This window comes from Myotis daubentonii, chromosome 6 (genome assembly GCF_963259705.1).
Source record: "Myotis daubentonii chromosome 6, mMyoDau2.1, whole genome shotgun sequence".
NCBI classification, from domain to species: domain Eukaryota; kingdom Metazoa; phylum Chordata; class Mammalia; order Chiroptera; family Vespertilionidae; genus Myotis; species Myotis daubentonii.
The window spans coordinates 85,113,365-85,135,300 of record NC_081845.1 but is presented as its reverse complement, the minus strand read 5'-3'; the positions used below and the strand labels follow the sequence as shown (position 1 = coordinate 85,135,300).

The window sequence follows — 21,936 nt, the reverse complement described above, 5'->3', positions numbered from 1 at the left end:
AGACAACACAGGTAGAGTCTGGCACCCTGCCTGGTAGTTGATCAATAACGGGTTCTCTTCTCTGAACTTCTGACCCATTCTAGCATAGCATCACCCTCCTGTACTCCCACCTCCTGCTACCCAGGGAGTGGGTACGATTGAAGAGTTGGGAACATTCCCTGCCTCTCAGTGGCAGAGTCCCGAATGTGGTATAAGCCCGAAGGTGGAAACAAGAAGCCCATCCTGACTGAGGGGCTCTATCATATTAAATTATATGTTTTGTTTTTCTTTTTATTTTGAACAGTTTTTTCCCCCACACTTTATTAATAACAGAAGGCATTTTTTTAGAACCAATTATGTACCTTGACCTGCATTAAGAGCTTTACGTAAGTCATCTTGTTTAATCCTCAAAACAATCACAGGACTGCATTATTGCCCCATTTTACGCATGAAGGAACTGAGGCCCAGGATGGTAATTGGCCCAGGTCAAGCCCGATCTGTCTCATCCTCGAGCCTGTGCTTTTACCCACCAGGCTTTGTGCCTTGTTTCCTACACCTGCCCCAGAACCTAAAATCACAAACCCAAGGCCTGAGTGTGTGTGTGGGGAAGGGGGGGGGGGGGTAGCGGGGGGGCGCGTTGGGAGCTACAAGCAAGAGGGAAGGCAAACAGGTAGAAAATAGGGTGTGGCATTTTCCAGAGTGATAGCTGGCAGCCCCCAGCTTCCTGGTAGAAGTGGCTCCTCTGTTGGCCCAGGCAGCAAAGTGCAGTGGTTAAGAACATAGACTTCAACTGGGTTGCCTCAGTCCATTTCCGGATCTACCACAGACTGGCTGTGTGACATTGGGCAAGTTATGTACCCTCTCGGTACCTCACTGTCCTCCCAGAGTTGTGATGTGGAGTGAATGAGCTAATATTTGTAAGGTGCTTAGAACAGTGCCTGGCACAGAATAAGAGTTAAAGAAGTATTTGATAAATGCATTCTTTTCCTGCTCATTTGTGGATACATTTTTGCCTATCCCTCTGAAGTTGGTAGGAACAGAGAGAGGCTATTAATTCTGTTACAGATTAGAAGACTGAGGCCCAGGTTACATAGTAACAGAGTAGCCTTCGTCTTCATCTCCTCCCATTAGATCACACTATCTTCCTAGGATTTCAAGCCCTAAATTAAATCTTCCCAAGTAACTCTGTAAGAACAGACTTGTAACTTATAACTCACCCACCCCTGCCATGCACACTCTTCTTAATGGTAAAATAACAGCCTTCAGTTAGCCATAAATAAAATCTTCCATCACTCTCTACACACTTCCAGCTAAAAGCCTGCATCAGACGAGAGAAATTCCGGGATACAGCTGGCTCTGGCAACCCCATGGAGTGGAGGAACTCTCCTGCTCCTCTACTACCTACCCCCCCCCCCAAAAAAAAAATTCTGCCTCATTCTCTTCCCTCTCTGCTGCTCTCAGTGAGGAAACAGCTGCCCTGGGTGAAACAGCCCAGCAAACCCACCCCCACAATTAAGAGCGTGGAGTAACCCTGTCAGCAAACAGAGCCACCAGCCCTGGCTCCATCCTACCTGCCCTGTGACCTCCTTTGAGGGGCTTCTCCTCCCTGGGTCCCTGAAAATGGGGATAGTGCTCTGATCGAGCCTGCCCTGCTTTCCTCATGGATTGGTGGGGAGATCAGTGCAATTGGGGGGCGGGGTGGGGGCAGAGTGCTTTGTGACTGTAAAAAGGAAGTCCCGGATGCACATGGTGATTTCAGTTACTAAGCATCTACCTGGACCCTCCTCATGCACCCTACCTGGTTCCCTTCATATAGAAGCTCCCAGAATATTCCACATCTTTCCAACTGGAGAAGATGCGTGTAGGGGGGTGCTCCAGAGGTTTGTACCCATTACCTTCTGACCTGGCGGAGCCTTGGAGTTGAGGAGAGAAACAGACAAGGAGTGGGAATGGGCTATCTTAATTTCTGGAGTGCATTGGAGTTGGGGGTTCATGCCTCTCAACTGCCAGAGACCCAAGTGACCCATACCTACCTTTTGCCTCCCCTAGTACCCCAGAGTTCTGGGCACCTTGTGTTTACACATCCAGGCTCCCAGACAACCCCACATACATACCCCCACTTAGAGCCCAACACTCGCTCTATCTCTGTGGGCTGCCATGCAGACACCTAGCTTCCCCCCACCCCACACAACACACATAAATGCATCAACATGCATTTACAAACCTAGGTGCACACCCCCGGTGCTCCCGTGTTCTCTCGCCAGAGGACACTGAATGAGCATATACCGCGTTTCCGTGGTCTGCAGAGCCCTATGCTAGCCCTATGCACCGGAAGAGCGCCGTGGTGCCCTGAAGGGTGGTCTAGCCTTAGAAAGAAGTGGAACTAGGTTTGCATCCCAGGCCCATCGTTTTGTTAGTAGTGTGACTTCAGGAGTTACTTAACCTTTTTGAGCCCCCATGTCTTCATCTTAAAATGCCAAAGTCATCTAACTCAGGATTGTCGAGGATTAAATGAAATCATATATGTGTTCTTTTCTTTTTTTAAAATATATTTTATTGATTTTTCACAGGAAGGGAGAGGGATAGAGAGCCAGAAACATCAATGAGAGAGAAACATTGATGATCAACTGCCTCCTGCACACCCCCCACTGGGGACGTGCCCGCAACCAAGGTACATGCCCTTGACCGGAATCGAACCCGTGACCCTTGAGTCTGCAGGCCGACGCTCTATCCACTGAGCCAAACCGGTTCTGGCCATATATGTATTCTTGAAACTGTGGGTACCCTTAAATGACACCTGCTACAATGACTAAATTAGTGTGTGTGTGTGGGGGGGGGGGGGGGTGGTGTAAGGCAACTTAGGCTGGAAGGGAAGAGGAGGCGTATCACACGGGGCAGTTACTCCCTTAGCCTTCCTACCAAGCTTTCAGAGACTCCCGGGGACCAAATGGAACACATAATTCTCCCTCCATCTAAGCGTTCGTGCCTCTTGCCCTGTGGTTTAAGTGTTGGGGGCGGGGGGGGGGGGCGGTGTTGTGTGCAGGAATTGGTGGGCAGGAAAAACTCTGAGTCACCCCATGGGGCTGTGGGGACACGACCCCGGGTTGCAGTCACCAATTCTGGGTTTGTTGTTCTCTTTGTCTGCTTTCCTTTCTTCCCTGGAGACACCACCCCTCCCCACCCCCACAAAGCAGAGCTTCAGTGTTGTCAGCAGGAGGGGGCCCCAGGGGCCCTCCAGTGAAACGGGGTGGGGCAGTGATGCCACAGCCACACTTCTCCCTGGGCGCCTCCCCAGAGCCCTGCGTGGCCGTCCCCAGGCACTTCCAGAACCCAGGCATCTGGGCTGCCTGTCTCTTCTCTTCTCCCCACCCTCCGCCTGGACCGTCGGACCATCCAGGGCTGGACCGCCCTACAGTAGCAGGGAACCAGACTGGATGGCAGCACCCGGCAGCCAGGGCTTTGGGCAGGCTAAGAGGACCCCGCCCACTCGCCCTTCCTGGGCCAATGGAAAAGCTCGCTGGAGGCACGGCATTCCCAGCCTGCCCTGCTCCTGCCTCTGGAGCAGGGCACTCTGGGAGTTGTAGTCTCCACACCGTTCAGGTGACTCCTTTGCAGAAATCATTGGAGGTGAGGCAGTCTAGTGGAGAAGGGTGTAGCAGCCGTGGGCAAACTACGGCCCGCGGGCCGGATTCGGCCCGTTTGAAATGAATAAAACTAAAAAAAAAAAAAAAAAGACCGTACCCTTTTATGTAATGATGTTTACTTTGAATTTATATTAGTTCACACAAACACTCCATCCATGCTTTTGTTCCGGCCCTCCGGTCCAGTTTAAGACCCATTGTGGCCCTCGAGTCAAAAAGTTTGCCCACCCCTGGTAGCTGCTGCCTGGGCAGGGGACAAGGAATGAGAGTAAGCGACAGTGACTGGGTTAGCAAGTAACACAGATCCAGAAGTCCTGCTTTTTAATCGACTTCCCACTCTGGCCCTATTCTCAGACCCCCTACTCTGGGGACAGAGGGGGCAGCTCTGAAGATGAATATCTTATTTTTGAAGTCAGTTATATTGGGATGGTGATTAACACTTGAAAATTCAAAGCAAATGAAAACGTGCCATTTTTCTAATAGGGGTAGAAAGAGAAGATCAGGGTGCGGTCGCTGGCTCCTGGCCCACCCTCCCTTGGCCTAGAGACCCCTCCTTTTAGCCTTGGATCCTCAAGCCTAGGACCCCTCCCCATCTTCTCTCAGGCTCAGCCGGGCCCCCTGCCTCACGCAGGGGAAGAAGGAGACAGAGGCACTGTGTTTGGAGAGTATTTGCAAGTGTGTGGAGGTGGTGGGTGGTAGGTATTAGAGGCCCGCAGACGACTTCTAGCTTAGAAAAACCAGTCTCCCCAGTCCAGATCTGGGCCAAGTTCCCCAGACCCGGGTGGCGTCACAGCCTGAGAGCCAGTGAAGGTAAACGTATGTGACTCAACCCGCCCCTTCCCGGCCCTTATCTCTGGAGGCCAGAGCTTCCACCCACCCAGGGAGCCCGGTGGCCTGCCCTCGCTTCCCCCTCCCCTCACCCACCTTGCCAGAGCTCTGAGAGGGACCGGGGCCAAGCCCCTGCTGACCACTCTGCCCTCTGCCCAGGAGGACCATGCGGCAGTAGCAGCCATGCTGCCCTTCCTGCTGGCCACACTGGGCAACACGGCCCTCAACAACAGCAACCCCAAGGACTACTGCTACAGCGCCCGCATCCGCAGCACCGTCCTGCAGGGCCTGCCCTTTGGGGGCGTCCCCACCGTGCTGGCTCTCGACTTCATGTGCTTCCTTGTGAGTGCTCGCATGCCACCCACACCCTTGGCACCCACACTCTGTACAGAGCTGGCTTATGCCTGAAGCTCTAACCACTCTCCCACCTGACCCTGACTCCCCAGACTTAACTGCAGGAGGGATCCCCATCACACAGCCCAAGCCTAGCCTCTGACCATTCACCCAGGCCAGGGCCACCCCCTTCTAAGACAAGATGCTGGCCCCTCTGCCCCTGCTCTTCTGGCTAGTCCAGTGTGTGAGTGGCCTCTCCACCTGCCAACCCCTCCTCTTCCCTCAGGCATTGCTGTTCTTGTTCTCCATCCTCCGGAAGGTAGCCTGGGACTATGGGCGGCTGGCCTTGGTGACAGATGCAGACAGGTAAAGCTTTGGGGCTCCTCCCCTCCCCCCCTACACATGCACACAGCTTGTCCCACACGCCTCTAGAAAAGGGCCAGCCCTCTGCCATCCCCCCTTGTTGGGGGGACAAAGAGGGGCCCGTCCCAGAGCAGGCAAGGGGGGCATGAGGGCCCCTAGTTGGGCCTTTGTCCCTTGCCATTTCCAGGGACCCTCCTCCCTCCCCCCGCCCCCCCCCCCTTAACTTTGTCTGTTCTCTGCCCCCAGGCTCCGGCGGCAGGAGAGGGACCGAGTGGAACAGGAATAGTATGTGGGGCACCAGCCCCCTCATCCACTAAACCAGCTTTCTCTTTCCTTCTCTCATGCTTCTCTCCTCTTCTGCCAAGTTGCTGGTTTCTCTTCGCAGTTGTCTCTTCTGCAGGCTCATTTTCGGATTAACGCAGGCGGTGTGCTTTGCAGAGCAGGGGGCTCCCCAACTTGTCGCTGCCTTACCCCCCCATCTCTCCCCATGGCTCTCTGCCTGGGAGAAGCCCTCCCCGTGCACCCAGCCTTCGTGGCCCTGGTTGGCTGGAGTGGAGGGGCCATCCTCCCGGAAATTCAAAGTACACTCACCCTGTGGGTGGCAGAGACAAGATTGGGTGTCACCTGTGGCTTCCCTAACAGCTGGTTCTTCATATTCCAGGGTTCTCTGTTCACTTCTCCTGAAGGCCTGAGAGGGGAGCTGCCCAAGGAGCCCCCAGTCTAGCCCTTTGTGTCACATCTCGGTCTCTTGTCTGTAGGACTGGTGTTGGAATTTCGGCAGCTGCTGGGGACAGGGAAGAGGGTGGATCAGGACCACCTGGGAGGCATCCCCCCCCCTCCTGCCCCCCTTATCCCCACCCTCTGGGGCTCTCCTAGTCCATCCTTTCCTTCAACTTCCCCATTGCCCTGTGCCCTGTCAGCTCCGGACCTTCAGGGCGGGTTCACACACTCACTTCAACCTCCAGGGGGCGATGATGAAGACACCCTCCTCCCTTCCCCCTGCGGCCTGTGTCTGCTTCCCCAGACCCCACTGAAGGGAAGAGGTAGACTGACAGGAGGCAGGGAGAGGGTAGTCATTTCTTGCTGCTCAGCCACTGCGCTTTCTGTGCCTTGTCTAACGCCTGGAGCTCTGGAGGGGGAGCCCACCCGCTTCACCCCTGCTCGCCAGGGGCTCAGACTCACCAGGCTCTCATTTCTCGTCTCCTCACCCCCAGTGTGGCCTCAGCTATGCACGGAGACAGTCATGACCGGTATGAGCGTCTCACGTCTGTCTCCAGCTCCGTCGACTTTGACCAAAGAGACAACGTGAGTGCCCTCCCCAGACTTCTTAGCCACCCCTGGTCCTCTGGGGCAGGGGAGCGCCGCAGCCTCCAGCTTCCGGTGACCAGTCAGACCTGTGGTGCTATGGGAGCCACAGGATAACCACCCAGACCAGAACTCCTGGCGCTGTCCTCCATGCCAGCTTCCACGCTGGCACCAGCCTAATTCGTGATTTCAGACTTGTTCCACTGTAGCGTTCAGTGCCTGCCTCTTGCTTAATTCTAAGGACCCCTTTTTCCTTAGACGTGGTCTTAGAAGCAATAATGAGCTTTCCATGCCGCTTACAAGACATACAGAACTCACTGTGCTGCTTAGAGGGGGCAGCAGGCAGGCAGCCCCTGGCTGGCTGGGTGGGTGGGGCCAGTTGACAGGCTGGCGGATTGGAGCCGAGTGGCAGGGGCCCCTGAAGATACGGCTTGTCCTTGGGGATTCACGGCCGTCCCCAGACCCCCTTTCACACCAGACCCAACACCCTGGCGTTCCCTGCCTGGCCCTGGCGTTCCCTGCCTGGCCCTGGCGTTCTGCCAGGGTGAGTGTCCTGGTCAGACCCTAATCTTCAGGCCCTAGGGTGGCCCTGGTCAGTCCGCTTAGGCTGCGGCCCCTGGGCAGCAGCTGCTGAGATAGCTGTAGCAGAAGAGGCCTGTCCGCTTCCTGAATTGGCCGCCTGCTGGTAAGTGGCTAAGCGAAGGCGTCACCTGCCAGCCAGAGGCGCCCAGATGGTCCCCAGACTCGGTGACATTGGCAACAGGTAGCACAGTCCTGCATCTTGGCCAGAGGGTAGCTCTCTCCCCCGACCTGTGTGAAGCCTGGACCTTTCCCTGGCAGGAAGGTGGGGAAGGGCTCTTCCTGCCCAGCCCTCTCCCGCATCCCCCGGCTCTGAGTCTGGGGACTTGTGGATGGGAGATGGGGCTCAGCGACCTCTGGGGTGTGCCGGCAGACAAGTGGCAGGATCCCAGGCAGTGTGGCCCAGCCCGCTGCTTGTGGCAGCCATGCTGCCAACTCTCCGTCTTAGCTACAGGTCTGGCGGTCCCTGCTGCTCTTCCTCGATCCCTGAATCCCACCCATCCCTACCCTGCTCCAGCCTGCCGCCCTGTGGGGTGTTTGCGGGGATCGTAGCTCTGGGCATGGTCCCTTCTGCCCTTGGCCCCATTCTTCCTTGAAGGCTGGCCCTTCCCTCTCTCCCTCCCTGGGGTGAGCCAGTTTCTTGGGGGTCGGGGGGAGGTTGTAGAAGCTGCGCCAGGGTGAGCGGGACTTGAGTGGGGGGGAGGTTTAGGGCGGTGGGGGCCGGGGCTGCCACTGATGGCCCTCTGTCCCCCCAGGGTTTCTGTTCCTGGCTGACAGCCATCTTCAGGATAAAGTAAGTGAATGGTCTTCAGGCTGTAAAGAAAGAAACAGAAAAACTTCAGAACTTGTCATCTCCCCACAAAATCCAGAGGCCAGCAGCGTTGAGGGCCTTAGCGCTCCTAGCCAGCCCAGCACCCTCCTCCTTCCTCCAGGAGCCTGGCCCTGGGGCCCTGGCTTCTGCGGAGCCCTGAGCTAGCCTCACGACCACCCATGGTCTCCTGTGCCCCCTGCCTGGGAGGCCCACTCCGCCCACCGCTCTCCCTGCCCCTGTGGGTGGGAGCAGCAGGCAGGCTGGGAGCAGCCCGCCAGCAGCAGGCAGGAGCCAGTCTCCAGCAGAAGGCAGATCGCGAGTGCGGCAGGCAGGCAGTGAGCGCTGAGAGAGGCAGGAAGCCGCACAGGTCAGCACCGCTGCCACCCGCAGCCCCCAGGCCCTCCCCACATGTGCCACGTACTGCGTGCACCAGCACCCATAAGGGGCCTGCTTCCCAAACCCCACTCCAGCCTCCTGCGGCTGCTTCTTCCTGCCTCAACCCCACTTTTCCCATCTTCCTCTGTTCCTTTCCCTTTCTCTCCATCCCTCATTTCTCTGTGCATTCTTTCTTCTTTTACTCCTCTCTCCTTCCCCTCTTCCTTCTGAACTTCCTTCCTGTTCCCTCAGTTATTCCTCACCTTCTCTCTGTTTTTCCTTTTCCTCCCCTCTCCCTTCATCCTTCTTTTCCCCTTTCCCTTCCCGCTCCTTCTCCCTCCCTTCCCAGCAAATAGGAGATTCAGACCCCATTTCAGCCCCACACTGCTGCCAGATTGGCAGTGGCTGGGGCTGGGGGTGGGGGTGGGGTGGGGTGGGCAAGGGCAGGCAGGTCCCTCTCCCTCGTGGCCTGGTCCTCACCTGCCGCCTCTGTCCCCTGCACCTCAGGGATGATGAGATCCGGGACAAGTGCGGGGGCGACGCCGTGCACTACCTGTCCTTCCAGAGGCACATCATCGGGCTGCTGGTCGTCGTGGGCGTCCTCTCCGTGGGCATCGTGCTGCCTGTCAACTTCTCAGGGGACCTGCTGGGTCCGTGAGGGCCAGGATGGGTGGGGCGGAAAGGAGGGGCCGGAGGCCACAGGCCCTGACGCCCGCCGTCCTCTCCCTCTCCTCACCCCCCAGAGAACAATGCCTACAGCTTCGGGAGAACCACCATTGCTAACTTAAAATCAGGGTGAGTTTGAGAAGCAGGTCTGTGAGGCCAGGGTCCGGGTCAGAGCTGAGCCCTGACAAGGAGGGAAGGAGAGGGAGTGTCGGGGGACAGTGGCTGAGGCTGAGGCTGTGGGGCCCAGAGGCTGGGGGTGGAAGCAGAAGAGGTAGAACCGGCTGTGGGTGGCCAGGAAGGACCAGGTACAGAGAGGAGGATGCAGCCTCAGGCCAGGCCGGCGAGGCCACCTGGGGGCAGGTGGAGGGCAGCGTAGCCAGGGGGGAGGGCACGAAGAGGTGACCTCTGGGACATTTCCGTTGGAATGGGATCGTCTCGGAGTCTAGAGGATGTGGGGTGTGGGCCCTCTCTGTGGGGTATCCGTTCCAGAAGACGTGGCCGTGGAGTGGCCCTGAACCGGGGTTTGATTACCACCGAGAAGTCAGGGCTGTCTGAGTGGGTTTCGAGCCCCTGTGGCTTCTGTGCCCTCTGCTCTGCCAGGAACCACCTGCTCTGGCTGCACACCTCCTTCGCCTTCCTGTACCTGCTGCTCACCGTCTACAGCATGCGCAGACACACGTCCAAGATGCGCTACAAGGAGGATGACCTGGTGAGTGGGGCAGCGCCGGGACAACCATGGGGACCCCACTGCCTCTCTTGCCTCAGCTTGAGGTACATCAGCCCCAGAGTCAGGCCAGCTCGGTTGGACTCCTGGTTCAGCAGCTCAGGAGCCCCCACCCTGTAAGTTAGTTGTTACCTCCTTGGTTTCCTCTTCCGACAACTGAAGTAACAGCAGTGCCTGTCCTGAGGGTGGTGGGAAGGTGAGGTGAGGTGATGCATGGACAGCACCCGTGCTGTGCCTGGCGTTCAGGAAATGCCATGGTTGTGAAATCCCCTCCCCTTCTCCACTGATTCCCTAAACTAGTAGCAAACGCCCACACTCCATGCCAGCCATTGCTCTGGGTCTTCACGGCCTGAGGATCTGAGACTGGCACCCCATCTCCTCACTTGCAAGCCCTCACTTGCAGGGGCCAGATGGCTCTTCCGTTAGGCTCACTGCCTGATTTCTACTAGAAATTCACCAAGGCCTGTCCACCTCTGTCTGCTCCTCTCTGCTCTCCACTTCCCCACCCCTCCCTGCATCTTCCGTCCCTCTCACCCGCCTCTCACGCCAGGTGAAGCGGACTCTCTTCATCAATGGAATCTCCAAATATGCAGAGTCAGAAAAGATCAAGAAGCATTTTGAGTGAGTAGCCACACTCCTACCCCAGCCCTACTTTGCCTTTCAACTCCCAAGACCCTCCTCACGCGCCTCCCACTCCTCCCCCTCCAAGGCCTGGGCCGCATGAGGGTGGAGGTTGGACTAAAGAATTCTCTGGCTCTAGGAAGGCCTAACACTTGGGCTGGGTGATCGGCACCTCTAGGAACACAAGAGAAATACTTGAGAGTGAGTCCAGTCTGTGCCACACAACCACCCCCGACCCCTCCATCCCCCGCCGTTTTCCGACATGAGCTGGATCGTGGGCTGTTGCCCGAGGGTCCATGACGTGTAGCTTTTTCATAAAGTCTGGAGTTTGTGTGTAGCCTGGCGGGGAGAAGCTTCATCGGGGAGAAGCTTCATCGTGGAGCCCAGGAGCGCCTGGCCGTGGGCTCTCTGAGGCTCTTCCCAGCTCTGAGAGGCTGTCTCAGCCGGGAGGGGCATGTACACCTCCAGGAGCCCCAGGTGCCAGACGGTCTGTGTGCAGGATCAGGGATCCTAGCATCATTCATCAGGCCGCTCAGCAAACTTCCTCAGGTGCTCAGGCACGAGTCAGTGTGGTGGGCCTCGGGACTAGACGTGTGAATGAAGGATCGTCGAGCTCTCGGGGGTTCGCCGTACGGAGGTCAGCTTCAGGAGCCAGTCCAGGGCCTGATCACAGAGTGGCCTGGGGTCAGTCTGTGGTCAGAATTAGGAGTTGATAAGGGGCACTGATGGTCTGAATCAGGGCTATCTGTGTCAGGATCGGGATTTGGTGAGGTCTGGACTCACTGTCAGTTGGCCGGGATCAGAGGTCAGGAGCTGTTCCGGCTCAGGACAGTTGAGAGTGAGTCTGGTCAGGGTCAGGTTCCTCCCTCTGTGTTATGGGAAAATGACTGCGTTGTGATCAGCATGGGTAGATAAACACTCATTCACTCAGTAGGCATCTATTAGTCACCTCCTATACCCCAGGCATAAGTAAATGAGAACCAGGCCCGCCCTCACAGCAGTCAGCATTAAATCAGACTTGGTCAGTATGAGAGAATGATTTGGGTCCTATCTGGCGTTCAAGCCGTGATCAGCATTAGGGGGCAGTCTGGGTCAGGATTAAGGACAGCGTATGCTCCGAATTAGGTGACATCTTAATATTACCGTCCAATTGGCGTCAGCTGACGGCTTGTACTGATGAGTCCTTTAATAACAAGTATCTCTTGAGCTGCCCTGTGGCTTCGCTGAAGTAGGAACTGGGGAAATAACAATAAACAGAAAAGAAGAAGTCCCCGCCTTCACCTGCTTACATTCTAGGGGGCTGAGGAGGACAGTAAGCAAATGAACTGGTAATAGACACTGTGTCAGGTAGGGGTAGGTGCTAAGAAGGAAACAGCCTGGCTGGTGTGGCTCAGTGGTTGAGCGTCAACCTATGAATCAGGAGGTCACGGTTCATTTCCCAGTCAGGGCACATGCCCGGGTTGTGGGCTCCATGCCCAGGGCGGAAGGCAGCGCATTGATGATCCCCTCTCATCATTGATGTCTCTCTCTCTCTCTCTCTCTCGCGCCCTCTCCCTTCCTTTCTGAAATCAATAAAAATATATTTAAAAAAGAAGAAAACCAAAGCTGGAAGAGGGGCGGAGTGAAGGAGTCAGGAAGGGTGTTCGGATGGGATGGGGGGGCGGTGGACTCTGACAGGGGAACATTTGAGCAGAGACCTGCATGCAGTGAGGGAGTGAACCCCACAGCCAAGCATCCATTCATTCCACACACATTTGTTGTGCACCTACTGTGTGCATCATACCAGGAAGACAAAGATCCAGACATGGTGGCTGTCTGTGGGGAGCTCGTGATCCAAGTCGTCTGTTTCAGAGGTCGGGCTGTGGTTCTGTTTAGGAAATAGCCTTTGATTAAAATGGTGGTTAGCCTATAAGCAGGGTGGTCCTAATTGGAGTTTGGGAGATACATGGGGTGAATATCATGGCGTAGCCATTTCATTGATCCAGGCTCCAGCACATGTTCATCGGGCACCTACTGTGTGCGAGCTGTTGGCTCAGGCATGGGTATGTGGTGATACACAGGCTTCCTGTCCTCGTGGAGCCCCTGGGCCAGTGGACAGTGTTAGGCAGGGCTTGTCGTCCAGGCCTGGGGTCTGTCTGGATTGGAGGACTGGCCCAGCAGAGTTAGGGAATATCCTGTGTGCAAAATCCTGTGTGGTGGGGATTAAGGGATTAGCGATTAGTCTGGTGAGAACGAGGGCTCGCCCTGCCACAGGGGCGAGGCCCTTCCGAAGAGGACCCCTAAAAGGGTTTGAAAACAACATTGTCAGCGGGAAGGTCCGGGAAGTGCTTTTCAAGATCCCCATCCCAGATTTCAGTTTCCAGACTCTCGTGTGTGTGTGTGGTCCATCTGGTTGCTTCAGAACCGTGTCTCATGCATCTGTAACACTTACTGGCCCTTCATGACAATGTTTAATGGGGCTCAGTCCAGATCAGGGATTAAGACCAGTCAGCAGGTACCCCGTGAGCCCTGCCAGGTACCAGGTACTGAAAGCCAAGAACAGTCTGTGGTCAGTCTCAAGTCATGGTTGGGGTCCATCTAGGGTCAGGGTTAGAGGGTCATTCTTGGGTCTAGGTTACCGATCAGTTTGGGTCAGAGCAAAGGATCCGTCTTTGCTCTGTCCAGGGTTAGAGGTCAGTCTTAGATCGGGGTTCAGGATCGATCTCTGGTGGGGCTTGGGGCAGAGATCACTCTGTCGCCTGGGCTGGGGGTTGGTTGGGGTCAGTCCATGGTCAAGGCTAAATGTTGAACTGGACCCAGACGTTCTGGGGACAGGGTAAAGGGAGCCACCCACGAGGAGAAACAGTCGCTCGACGTAGAGTTCACAGCCTTGGACAAGAATCAGACCACAGTCGTGGCGGCTCACACGCGCTCACACAGTCCCCACACATCTGTGCACACTCCCCCGACTCAGGTCCGCATGAGGAGGAATTTCAAAGTTGTGTTCTCGGAGAACTCCCATTTGTGTAGACTAGGAAAGAGCTTGCTTGAATTGAGGATGTGTGTCTTGAAGGTGATGGGGTCATGCATGCAAGTTGGGGCGTGTGGGCAGGGTCCCCGCTGAAGAAGATGGTGGACTCTCTTTCAGGGAGGCCTACCCCAACTGCACGGTCCTGGAAGCCCGCCCATGTTACAACGTGGCTCGCCTCATGTTCCTCGACGCAGAGAGGTAATGGGCCAGGGACTGGAGGTGGGGAGGGACACCCACGGGCCTGCTGCCCATGGAGGAGGGTGTCTTGGATCCACAGAGGAGCCCGGCTCCCCTGCCAGGTGTTTCCTGAGGCATTTGATGTTAATTCAGCCCCTGGAGTGCTCATCAGGTCAGCTCTGGAGACAGCCAGGCCTAGAAGTCAGAGTTGGCTGCAAAAGGAAGGGGGCTCCTCGTCCCCACCCCCTCTGAGGACAGACCCTTCCTTCTTTAACTACAGTGTCAGGAATGGAGGCCAGACTATAGTCCAGTGATGGCGAACCTTTTGAGCTCGGCATGTCAGCATTTTGAAAAACCCTAACTTAACTCTGGTGCCCTGTCACATATAGAAATTTTTTGATATTTGCAACCATAGTAAAACAAAGACTTCTGTTTTTGATATTTATTTTATATATTTAAATGCCATTTAACAAAGAAAAATCAACCAAAAAAATGAGTTCGCGTGTCACCCCTGACACGCTGTCATAGGTTTGCTATCACTGCTCTAGGGAGAATTCCTGGCCTTCAAGGGATGGGTAGGCAGACCCTGGGATGGGGACTTGTTTGAACCGTGTATCCTAAACCATGCAAGATAGCCCCGTCCTTGGAGAGTGGACTAAATGACCCCTGAGCTGGGCCCCCTGCCCATCCTCCCAGCCCCAGCCCTGCCCCAGCCCTATTCCCCAGCCCCCGCCCCTGCCCCTGCCCCAGCCCCCAGCCCTACCCCAGCCAGGCAGGCTGTGACTGGGCACCTGGGTTCCACAGGAAGAAGGCTGAGCGGGGAAAGCTGTACTTCACAAACCTCCAGAGCAAAGATAACGTCCCCACCATGATCAACCCCAAGCCCTGTGGCCACCTCTGCTGCTGTGTGGTGCGAGGCTGTGAGCAGGTATGAGGTGGGCTGGCCCAGGGGCGTGCCTGGCCTGGGCTCACACCGGGGCCCCAAAGCTGCAGGTGGCATGGGGAGGAGTCGGAAGGTCCTGAGGGGACAGGTCACAGCAGAGATGGATGCTCCCTGCGATGTATGTCCCACAGCGCTGGGAACACACATATCAGCAGGCCCTGCGCATAATGCCCAAAGGTAAACAGACTCCCAGAGGAGGCCAGGCCGGGCTGGAGCCGGCCAGGGCAGGGCGCAGCACCTCTCTCAGCGGCCCCCCACCTGTTCCTCCAGTCCTTGCAGCCCCATCCCCATGGTTGGGTTGTCCCCCGTCCCTACAGTGACCAAATTTTCAAGCCCTGAATCAGAAGAGGTGAGCTGAGAGGATAGCGTTGTGCTGTATTTACTGGCTCACTGGCTTTTAGGCAGGTTTCTTAACTGCTCTGTGCCTCAGTTTCCTCATCTGTAAGATGGGGCTAAGTGTACCTACCTCATAGGATCGTGAGAGACGGACAGCTCAAAGCAGTGCCTGGCCTGTAGGAAGCTGTAGGTCAGTGCCGGCTGGTGCTGGGGGCTCTCTGCCCAGATCTGCCTCACCCTCCCTGGCAGGTGGAGGCCATCGAGTACTACACGAAGCTGGAGCAGAAGCTGAAGGAGGACTACCAGCGGGAGAGGGAGAAGGTGAACGAGAAGCCTCTTGGCATGGCCTTCGTCACCTTCCACAATGAGACCATCACCGCCATGTGAGCCTCCTCCCAGCCTGAGGCCCCCAGCCCGAGGCCCCCAGTGATCAGCAGGGACTCCCAGGTCCCTGGGCTCATCAGCTGTCGGCAGTGGGGTCCCCACCGGCTGGTGCCCCGGTAACTGGTGTCCATCCCCACAGTATCCTGAAGGATTTCAACGTGTGTAAATGCCAGGGCTGCACCTGCCGCGGGGAGCCACGCTCCTCGTCCTGCAGCGAGTCCTTGCACATCTCCAACTGGACCGTGACCTACGCCCCTGACCCCCAGAACATCTATTGGTGAGCAGAGGGCAGGCTTCATGGGACCTGGGTGGGCTCCAGTGGGCAGAGGGGAGGGGAGGGAGAGCTAGGTGTCCCTGGGGACCAACCAGGCATCCGGTCCCTGGAGTGACTGCCTCCCCTTCCTTCCCAGGGAGCACCTCTCCATCCGCGGCTTCATCTGGTGGCTGCGCTGCCTGGTCATCAATGTCATCCTCTTCATCCTCCTCTTCTTCCTCACCACCCCGGCCATCATCATCACCACCATGGACAAGTTCAACGTCACCAAGCCCGTGGAGTACCTCAATGTGAGGCCACGTACCCCACCCCTCCACTGTGTGTCTCAGGACACAGAAATCGGGCTCTGAATCCCTCCAGGGAAGGGGCGGGAACCAGAATGCCTCCTGCCCAGCCCCCCCCACCAAGAAGTTCCCCCGTGACCGTGGGCTGCAGATCCCACTGTGTGCTTCCCTTGGGTTCCTCGCCACCTTCCCCCAGGGGAGCCCACCTTCCATGTGCACACACAAAGAGACACCGGGGAAGAAAGGGAGCCCAGGCCCATCCTAACTGACCATGTGACCTTGGATAAGTCCTACCCCTCATCCCTCGTTCTCCCCAACAGTAGAATAGAAGGTTCAGAGTAGGTCGTTGGCTTCCTGACTTGGAGCTTTCATCAGAAGGAATCTTACATGAAACCCAATGTGGAAAATCAAGGCTCCTCAGATGACAACAGAGTGGGGGACACTCTACCTGGTCTCCCCTCACCCCTCCTGCCACATCATTCAAAGGAGGATAGTTTGGAAATCTCTGAGCGTTAATAGCACAGTAAATAAGTCCCAGGCTACCTGGGTTCAAATCCCCACCCCACTGCTTACGAGCTGGATTAGCTATTGAATTGTGTGGGGGTTTTGCCTCAGTTTGCTCATCTGTAAAACAGAGTAATAGTGTTACGAGGAATACATGTAAAGTACATGATCAGTGCTTGGCACATAGTACATACTCAGCAAATACTAATATATTTCACCCTGGGGTTGTGCATATGGCCCTGGCCCCAACCCTCAACCTTTGGCCTCCAGGTGTTCTGGACTCCTGATGTGGGTGCAGGGCTCAGTGGGGGAGGGGGCAGGTAAGCAAAGCAAGCCGGACCCACTAACTTCCCTCACCTGACTCACCCCCCCCCATGTACCACTGCAGAACCCCATCATCACCCAGTTCTTCCCCACCCTGCTGCTGTGGTGCTTCTCCGCCCTGCTCCCCACCATCGTCTACTACTCTGCCTTCTTCGAAGCCCACTGGACACGGTGAGACCCCTCCATGTCCTGACCCCTAGAGGCACACCCGTGCCACTGGACAGCCCTTTGCCATTTAGGCTCCCTGCCCCGGGGCCCCAGAGCTGGCAGGGAAGGGGTGGTGCCAGCATCCTCACCGTGGGAAGCCCCTCTCCCCAGGGGCCCCTCCTGGGACGCTGTGTTGGCTGGGGGAGCAGCATGGGGACTGGCCCGCCTGACCTCGGCCCCTCTGCCCCCGGCCTCAGCTCCGGGGAGAACAGGACCACCATGCACAAGTGCTACACCTTCCTCATCTTCATGGTGCTGCTCCTGCCCTCGCTGGGACTGAGCAGGTGGGTCCGCAGGAAGGGACGGGAGCTGCCGGGGGAGCGGGGAAGTCGCAGGATGGGGAGAGGGAGCAGTTCAGGCTCCCACCTCCCCTCCCAAGCGAGGGACCCCGTGTCTAGGGGCATCCTCAGAGGCTCCTGGCTGGGACTCCCCATCCCTGCTCCAGCCCCCCACCACACCTCTCCTCCTCTCCAGCCTGGACCTCTTCTTCCGCTGGCTCTTTGACAAGAAATTCTTGGCGGAGGCAGCTATTCGGTTTGAGTGAGTGACCGGGGGGGCCCCCAGGGAAGAAGACTGGAAGGAGGATGGGAATGCCTGGGAGACCCCTCCTGCCCCTGGGAGGGCACAGGAACGCTCCCTACCCCTGCAGCCGGGAGGAAGAGGGGCTCACATCACAGGCTGCCGGGATCATCCCAGAGGACCCTCACGTGTCTCAGGCGTGTGCCTGGGAGTTGTCCCTGGGGTTGTGTTGGGGCTCACTCCAAGGTCACCCTCAAGGTGTATTTAAGGCCACACGGAGGGGAGCGGGCGGGCGCTTGAGGGCTCTGGGTTTGGATTCTGGGGTGGACTCTGAGAGTCTAGAGTGTCCCTTGGGAGGTTTGGAGAGGTATGCGTGGTGGGATCTTGGGGGTCCCTAGAGGTCTCCTTGAGGGTTTCTGGAGAGTATCTGTGGGGGACTCGGGCTCACACTTTGGGGTACTTATGGGGCACAAGTTCTGGGAACACCTCTCTCGCTTCAGGCTCCTGTCCAGAGGTGTGACTGGCGTTCTTTCTGGGCACCTGCTCGGGGAGTCCCTGGGAGGGTGTCTTAGGGAGGTGTGCCATGGCTGTACTGTGGGTGCAGCTCTTGGGGTCTTGCTCTGGGCCACCTGTGGGAATCTTGGGCTCACACTTGGGGCGTCATGAGCGTCCTGGGCTCTTCCCTCTGAACATCTCTAGGGGAGGATTTCTGAGCTTGTGTTCTAGGGGTGACTGAGGCTCATCCTCGGGGGTAACTTTGGGTTCAGTTAAGTCCTACAGAGGGGAGCCTTCTGGGTGTTCCGGGACACGGTCTCAGGGATCTTTGGTGGGGGGGGGTGTCTCAGGGGTTGTCTCTGGAGATCTCGGGAGTCATACCCTGAATACTGGTGGCCTTAGGGGTCTCAAGCACCCTCTCCATGGGGCTTTATGGGGAACAGGTTCTCAGGGCACCTCTGGGTGTCCACGCACATGGAGGGTGTCCGAGGTGTCGCTGACACCCTGGCGTCTGCCTATGGGGCTCACATTCTGGGGGGACTGGACCACCCAGGCGCTTGAGGGCTGAGCTGGGACACCTGGTGCCCACAAGGCAGCTGTGGGGGGCTGGGTATGGTGCTGGTGCAGTGGGCAGGAGGCCCCCAGGCCCCCCAGGGTACAGTGCTGGAGCACCCGGTGCCCGTAGGTGCGTGTTCCTGCCCGACAACGGCGCTTTCTTCGTGAACTACGTCATTGCCTCCGCCTTTATCGGCAACGCCATGGACCTGCTGCGCATCCCAGGCCTGCTCATGTACATGATCCGGCTCTGCCTGGCGCGCTCGGCCGCCGAGAGGCGCAACGTGAAGCGGGTACGGCCGCCCGGCGCAGCGGCCTGCACAGCGCCCCCTGGTGGGCCCGACCAGAAACAGCGGCAGTGCTAGCGTGTGGGGCTTCTGGGTGCTGGGGCAGCCCCATTCCCGGCCCTGGGCTGTCCCCCTCCCTTCTGGGCCTCAGTTTTCCCCTAGGCACAGTGATGAGTCAACACAGATAACCCTGAAGGCCCTGGCCAGTTCTGAGGGTCTAGTGCTCTGTGGTGGGAGCTGGGGGAGATCCAGGTCCCTACCCCTAGGGCCCCTGGTCCTAACCCCACAGGACTCTGAGCATCCATTCCCAAGTGCACCCCCTGCCAGTCCCTGCTCCCTTGAAGGCCCCTGCCCTGCCCTGTCGCTCTCCACCCTGACCTCCTTCTCGGCCACAGCTCCTCTCTTCATCTGCTTTGCCCTGCCCTGCCCTGCCCTGCCCTGCCCTGGAAATGGGTTCCTTTTCCCCACTGCCTTTCCTGGCCCCCTCCCCTCCCACCTGCCCTGTGCCCCTCCAGGCTCTCCCTCCCCGCCCTGAGCCACCTCCTGCCCATCTCCCCCCCAGCATCAGGCCTACGAGTTCCAGTTTGGCGCAGCCTACGCCTGGATGATGTGCGTCTTCACGGTGGTCATGACCTACAGTATCACCTGCCCCATCATCGTGCCCTTCGGTAGGCACCGCCGCGCCGGGACCTGGGCCCTGCTCGGGGGGACCCAGGACCTCACGCTCTCCACTCTAGTGAGGCAGGCCACCCCGAGTGGACAGGGCCCTGGCTGGGAGACCGGCCCCTCCGGCCTCCCACCCGGTTCCTGGCTCAGTCTGGGACCCGGCCTGGGGGGAGGAGGGGAAAAGCCATCTCAGCTCAGGCTGGACCCTCGGGCACAGTCACCCCAACATGACCATCCTCGCCCACACCAAGGCTTCCACCCAACGGGATCTACTGGGACACACATCACATGCCCACTGAGCCGTCACACACGGCCACACAGGAGCCGTGGGCACTCCTGTACACAGCCCTGTAGACTCAGGAAAGGCCTGCGTCCAGGGTGGGGCTGGATCCCTCCAGCGCCTGACTGAGCTGTGTGACATAGGCCAGTCCCTCTTCTTTCTGAAATTTAGCAAAGTTTCTCTTCAACTGTTGCCCTCACGTGTGGCCTCTACTTCCCCCAAAAAACATCCTAACCCATTAACCACCCTCCCCGGTTACTGAAGGCTCCAAACTCCCAAACTAACTTCCCTGTCCTCATCCCAAAGCTCCCATCCCCTCCGCCTCCAGGAAGACAGAAGGTGCCTCCTAATGTATACTCGTCTGTTAGGAACAGCAGCAGGAAAAGACAGTGTGGATTTTAACAGGATGCTTGTTGACCCAAACGAGCGGGTTTCTCATAGTAGAGTGGCCAGTGAGGGGCCGCAGAACGAGGGGTGGCAGCAGAGGACGCTGCGCCTGGGCCTGCAGGGGCTGGGGGCACGCGCCTGTGTGGGCCGAGGCAGGAGAAGGGAGGCCGGCCCTTCAGGGACCGCGGAAGGACCCGGACAACCTGTGCCGGACGCACAGAGGTCTGGCGGCGCTGGTTCGAGGTCAGGGCCCGTGTGGCTTCCCCCAGGGCTCATGTACATGCTGCTGAAGCACCTGGTAGACAGGTACAACCTCTACTACGCCTACCTGCCGGCCAAGCTGGACAAGAAGATCCACTCGGGGGCTGTGAACCAGGTGGTGGCTGCGCCCATCCTCTGCCTCTTCTGGCTGCTCTTCTTCTCCACCATGCGCACCGGTGAGGGCCCTCCCCCGGGGCTGGGGTGGGGCCGTGGGGCTCCCTCCGGAGTCCGGGCAGAGCAGGCCCCAGGAAGGTCCGTGGTGGGGGAGCGGGCACAGACAGGCCAGGGAGAGGCGGCAGCACGTGGGAGTGTGGGGCTGCATTCAGAAGGTAGAAAACGGAGTGGGAGCCCCTGGGAGGGGACCAGAGGAGAGGTAGCAGCCCGTTCTTTGCCCCCCCCCCCTTCCCCCATAACAGGGTTCCTAGCCCCCACGTCCATGTTCACATTCGTGGTCCTGGTCATCACCATTGTCATCTGTCTCTGCCACGTCTGCTTCGGACACTTCAAATACCTCAGTGCCCACAACTACAAGGTGTGGGGCGAGGGGGTCCGGGGGCGGCCGAGGGCTGAAGCTCCAGGGCGTCCAGGGGGGTGGTTGGGAGCTGAGGGCAGGGGCAGCGGGTGCCGAAAGGGTGTGGGGTTGTGATGGTGGCTGAGACGAAGGACACCCCCCCAATCCCTGACTCATCCCGGCCCCTCAAGATTGAGCACACAGAGACAGATACCGCAGACTCCAGAAGCAATGGCCGTCCCCCCACTGTTGCCGCTGTCCCCAAATCTGCGGTAAGTGCTCCACTCCATGGCCAGGGTGGGAGGGGCCTCGGAGACAGCCGGCCAACCCACTATCCTCCAGTAAGGGGATGGGGGCAGGAGAGACCTGCTTCACTGGGGTCTGCCCGCCTCCCCTGGGCACAGGGTCCTGCCCCTTCCCCTGCAGGCCCTGCGACTCCCCGTCCGTCCGTCACCCCTCCCCACAAGGGGCAGCTGTCCACCCTCACGCCTCACTCCTTTCCCCCTTCAGAAATACATCGCTCAGGTGCTGCAGGACTCAGAGGCGGACGGGGATGGGGATGGGGGTCCTGGAAGCTCGGGGGACGAGCCCCCGTCCACCTCGTCCCAGGATGAGGAGCTGCTGATGCCACCCGATGGCCTCACGGACACAGACTTCCAGTCTTGCGAGGACAGCCTCATAGAGAATGAGATTCACCAGTAAGGGGAGGGAGGGCCCTGGAGGCCACGCCCTGCCCCACCCACCCACCCCTCATGGACACTAAAAAAACGCTAATAATTTATTAGATCTGAAGCCCCTTCCTCCCCCATCCCTGCTTTCATTAAGGTATTTAAACCTGGGGCGTTGCTGCTCTCCCCCACCACAGGGGGGAGAGAGAGCCCCAACCTCAGTGAGGAGAGCCCCGAGCCGGCCCCGGGGCAGAGGGGTGTGGACACAGTTCCCCCAGATCAGTGCCCCCGCCCCAGGCTAGTCGTGTGGTCAGAAAAGGGTTAATGAGAGCCAAGGTGGGTACCTGGTGCCATGGCTGGAGACGAGGAGTGGGAGGGGGCGTGCAGGCAGATCGGGGCAGCCCCAGTTCTGTCCTCCCTGCCACGGCCCCCTGGGATCTGGCACTCCAGGGAGGTGGAGCCCCAGCCCTGAGGGTTGCATGAGAGGGGAGGGGGTGCCGAGTGGGAGGAAGAGTCAGGCCTGAACCAGGGGGTGACCTGGGGTGGGGGATGGGCATGGCTGACACTGGAAAATGGGTTTTTGCACTGTTTTTTTTTTTTTTTTTTCCTTTAAAATAAAAATGGAAAGAAAAGCTCCGA

At 58.1% G+C, this 21,936-nt stretch overlaps 1 protein-coding gene across 3 annotated transcripts in view; it reads left to right on the top strand.

Moving 5' to 3' along the window:
• TMEM63B (transmembrane protein 63B) overlaps positions 1 to 21,936 on the top strand; it is a 24,275-nt gene extending 2,339 nt beyond the window's left edge. For 2 of the 3 annotated variants that reach the window (XM_059701569.1, XM_059701570.1), the window contains exons 2-24: positions 4,608 to 4,790; positions 5,068 to 5,147; positions 5,391 to 5,429; positions 6,359 to 6,449; positions 7,784 to 7,821; positions 8,722 to 8,864; positions 8,958 to 9,009; positions 9,481 to 9,589; positions 10,155 to 10,225; positions 13,353 to 13,433; positions 14,217 to 14,340; positions 14,941 to 15,074; positions 15,215 to 15,352; positions 15,486 to 15,639; positions 16,526 to 16,632; positions 16,866 to 16,952; positions 17,143 to 17,208; positions 18,368 to 18,530; positions 19,087 to 19,192; positions 20,127 to 20,294; positions 20,535 to 20,650; positions 20,821 to 20,901; positions 21,140 to 21,936. In XM_059701569.1, the coding sequence (XP_059557552.1) occupies positions 4,632 to 4,790; positions 5,068 to 5,147; positions 5,391 to 5,429; positions 6,359 to 6,449; positions 7,784 to 7,821; positions 8,722 to 8,864; positions 8,958 to 9,009; positions 9,481 to 9,589; positions 10,155 to 10,225; positions 13,353 to 13,433; positions 14,217 to 14,340; positions 14,941 to 15,074; positions 15,215 to 15,352; positions 15,486 to 15,639; positions 16,526 to 16,632; positions 16,866 to 16,952; positions 17,143 to 17,208; positions 18,368 to 18,530; positions 19,087 to 19,192; positions 20,127 to 20,294; positions 20,535 to 20,650; positions 20,821 to 20,901; positions 21,140 to 21,331 (2,499 nt within the window). In that variant the 5' untranslated portion in view covers positions 4,608 to 4,631 and the 3' untranslated portion in view covers positions 21,332 to 21,936. The remainder of the gene's footprint in view (positions 1 to 4,607; positions 4,791 to 5,067; positions 5,148 to 5,390; positions 5,430 to 6,358; positions 6,450 to 7,783; positions 7,822 to 8,721; positions 8,865 to 8,957; positions 9,010 to 9,480; positions 9,590 to 10,154; positions 10,226 to 13,352; positions 13,434 to 14,216; positions 14,341 to 14,940; positions 15,075 to 15,214; positions 15,353 to 15,485; positions 15,640 to 16,525; positions 16,633 to 16,865; positions 16,953 to 17,142; positions 17,209 to 18,367; positions 18,531 to 19,086; positions 19,193 to 20,126; positions 20,295 to 20,534; positions 20,651 to 20,820; positions 20,902 to 21,139) is intronic. The other variant, XM_059701571.1, reaches the window with a different exon arrangement.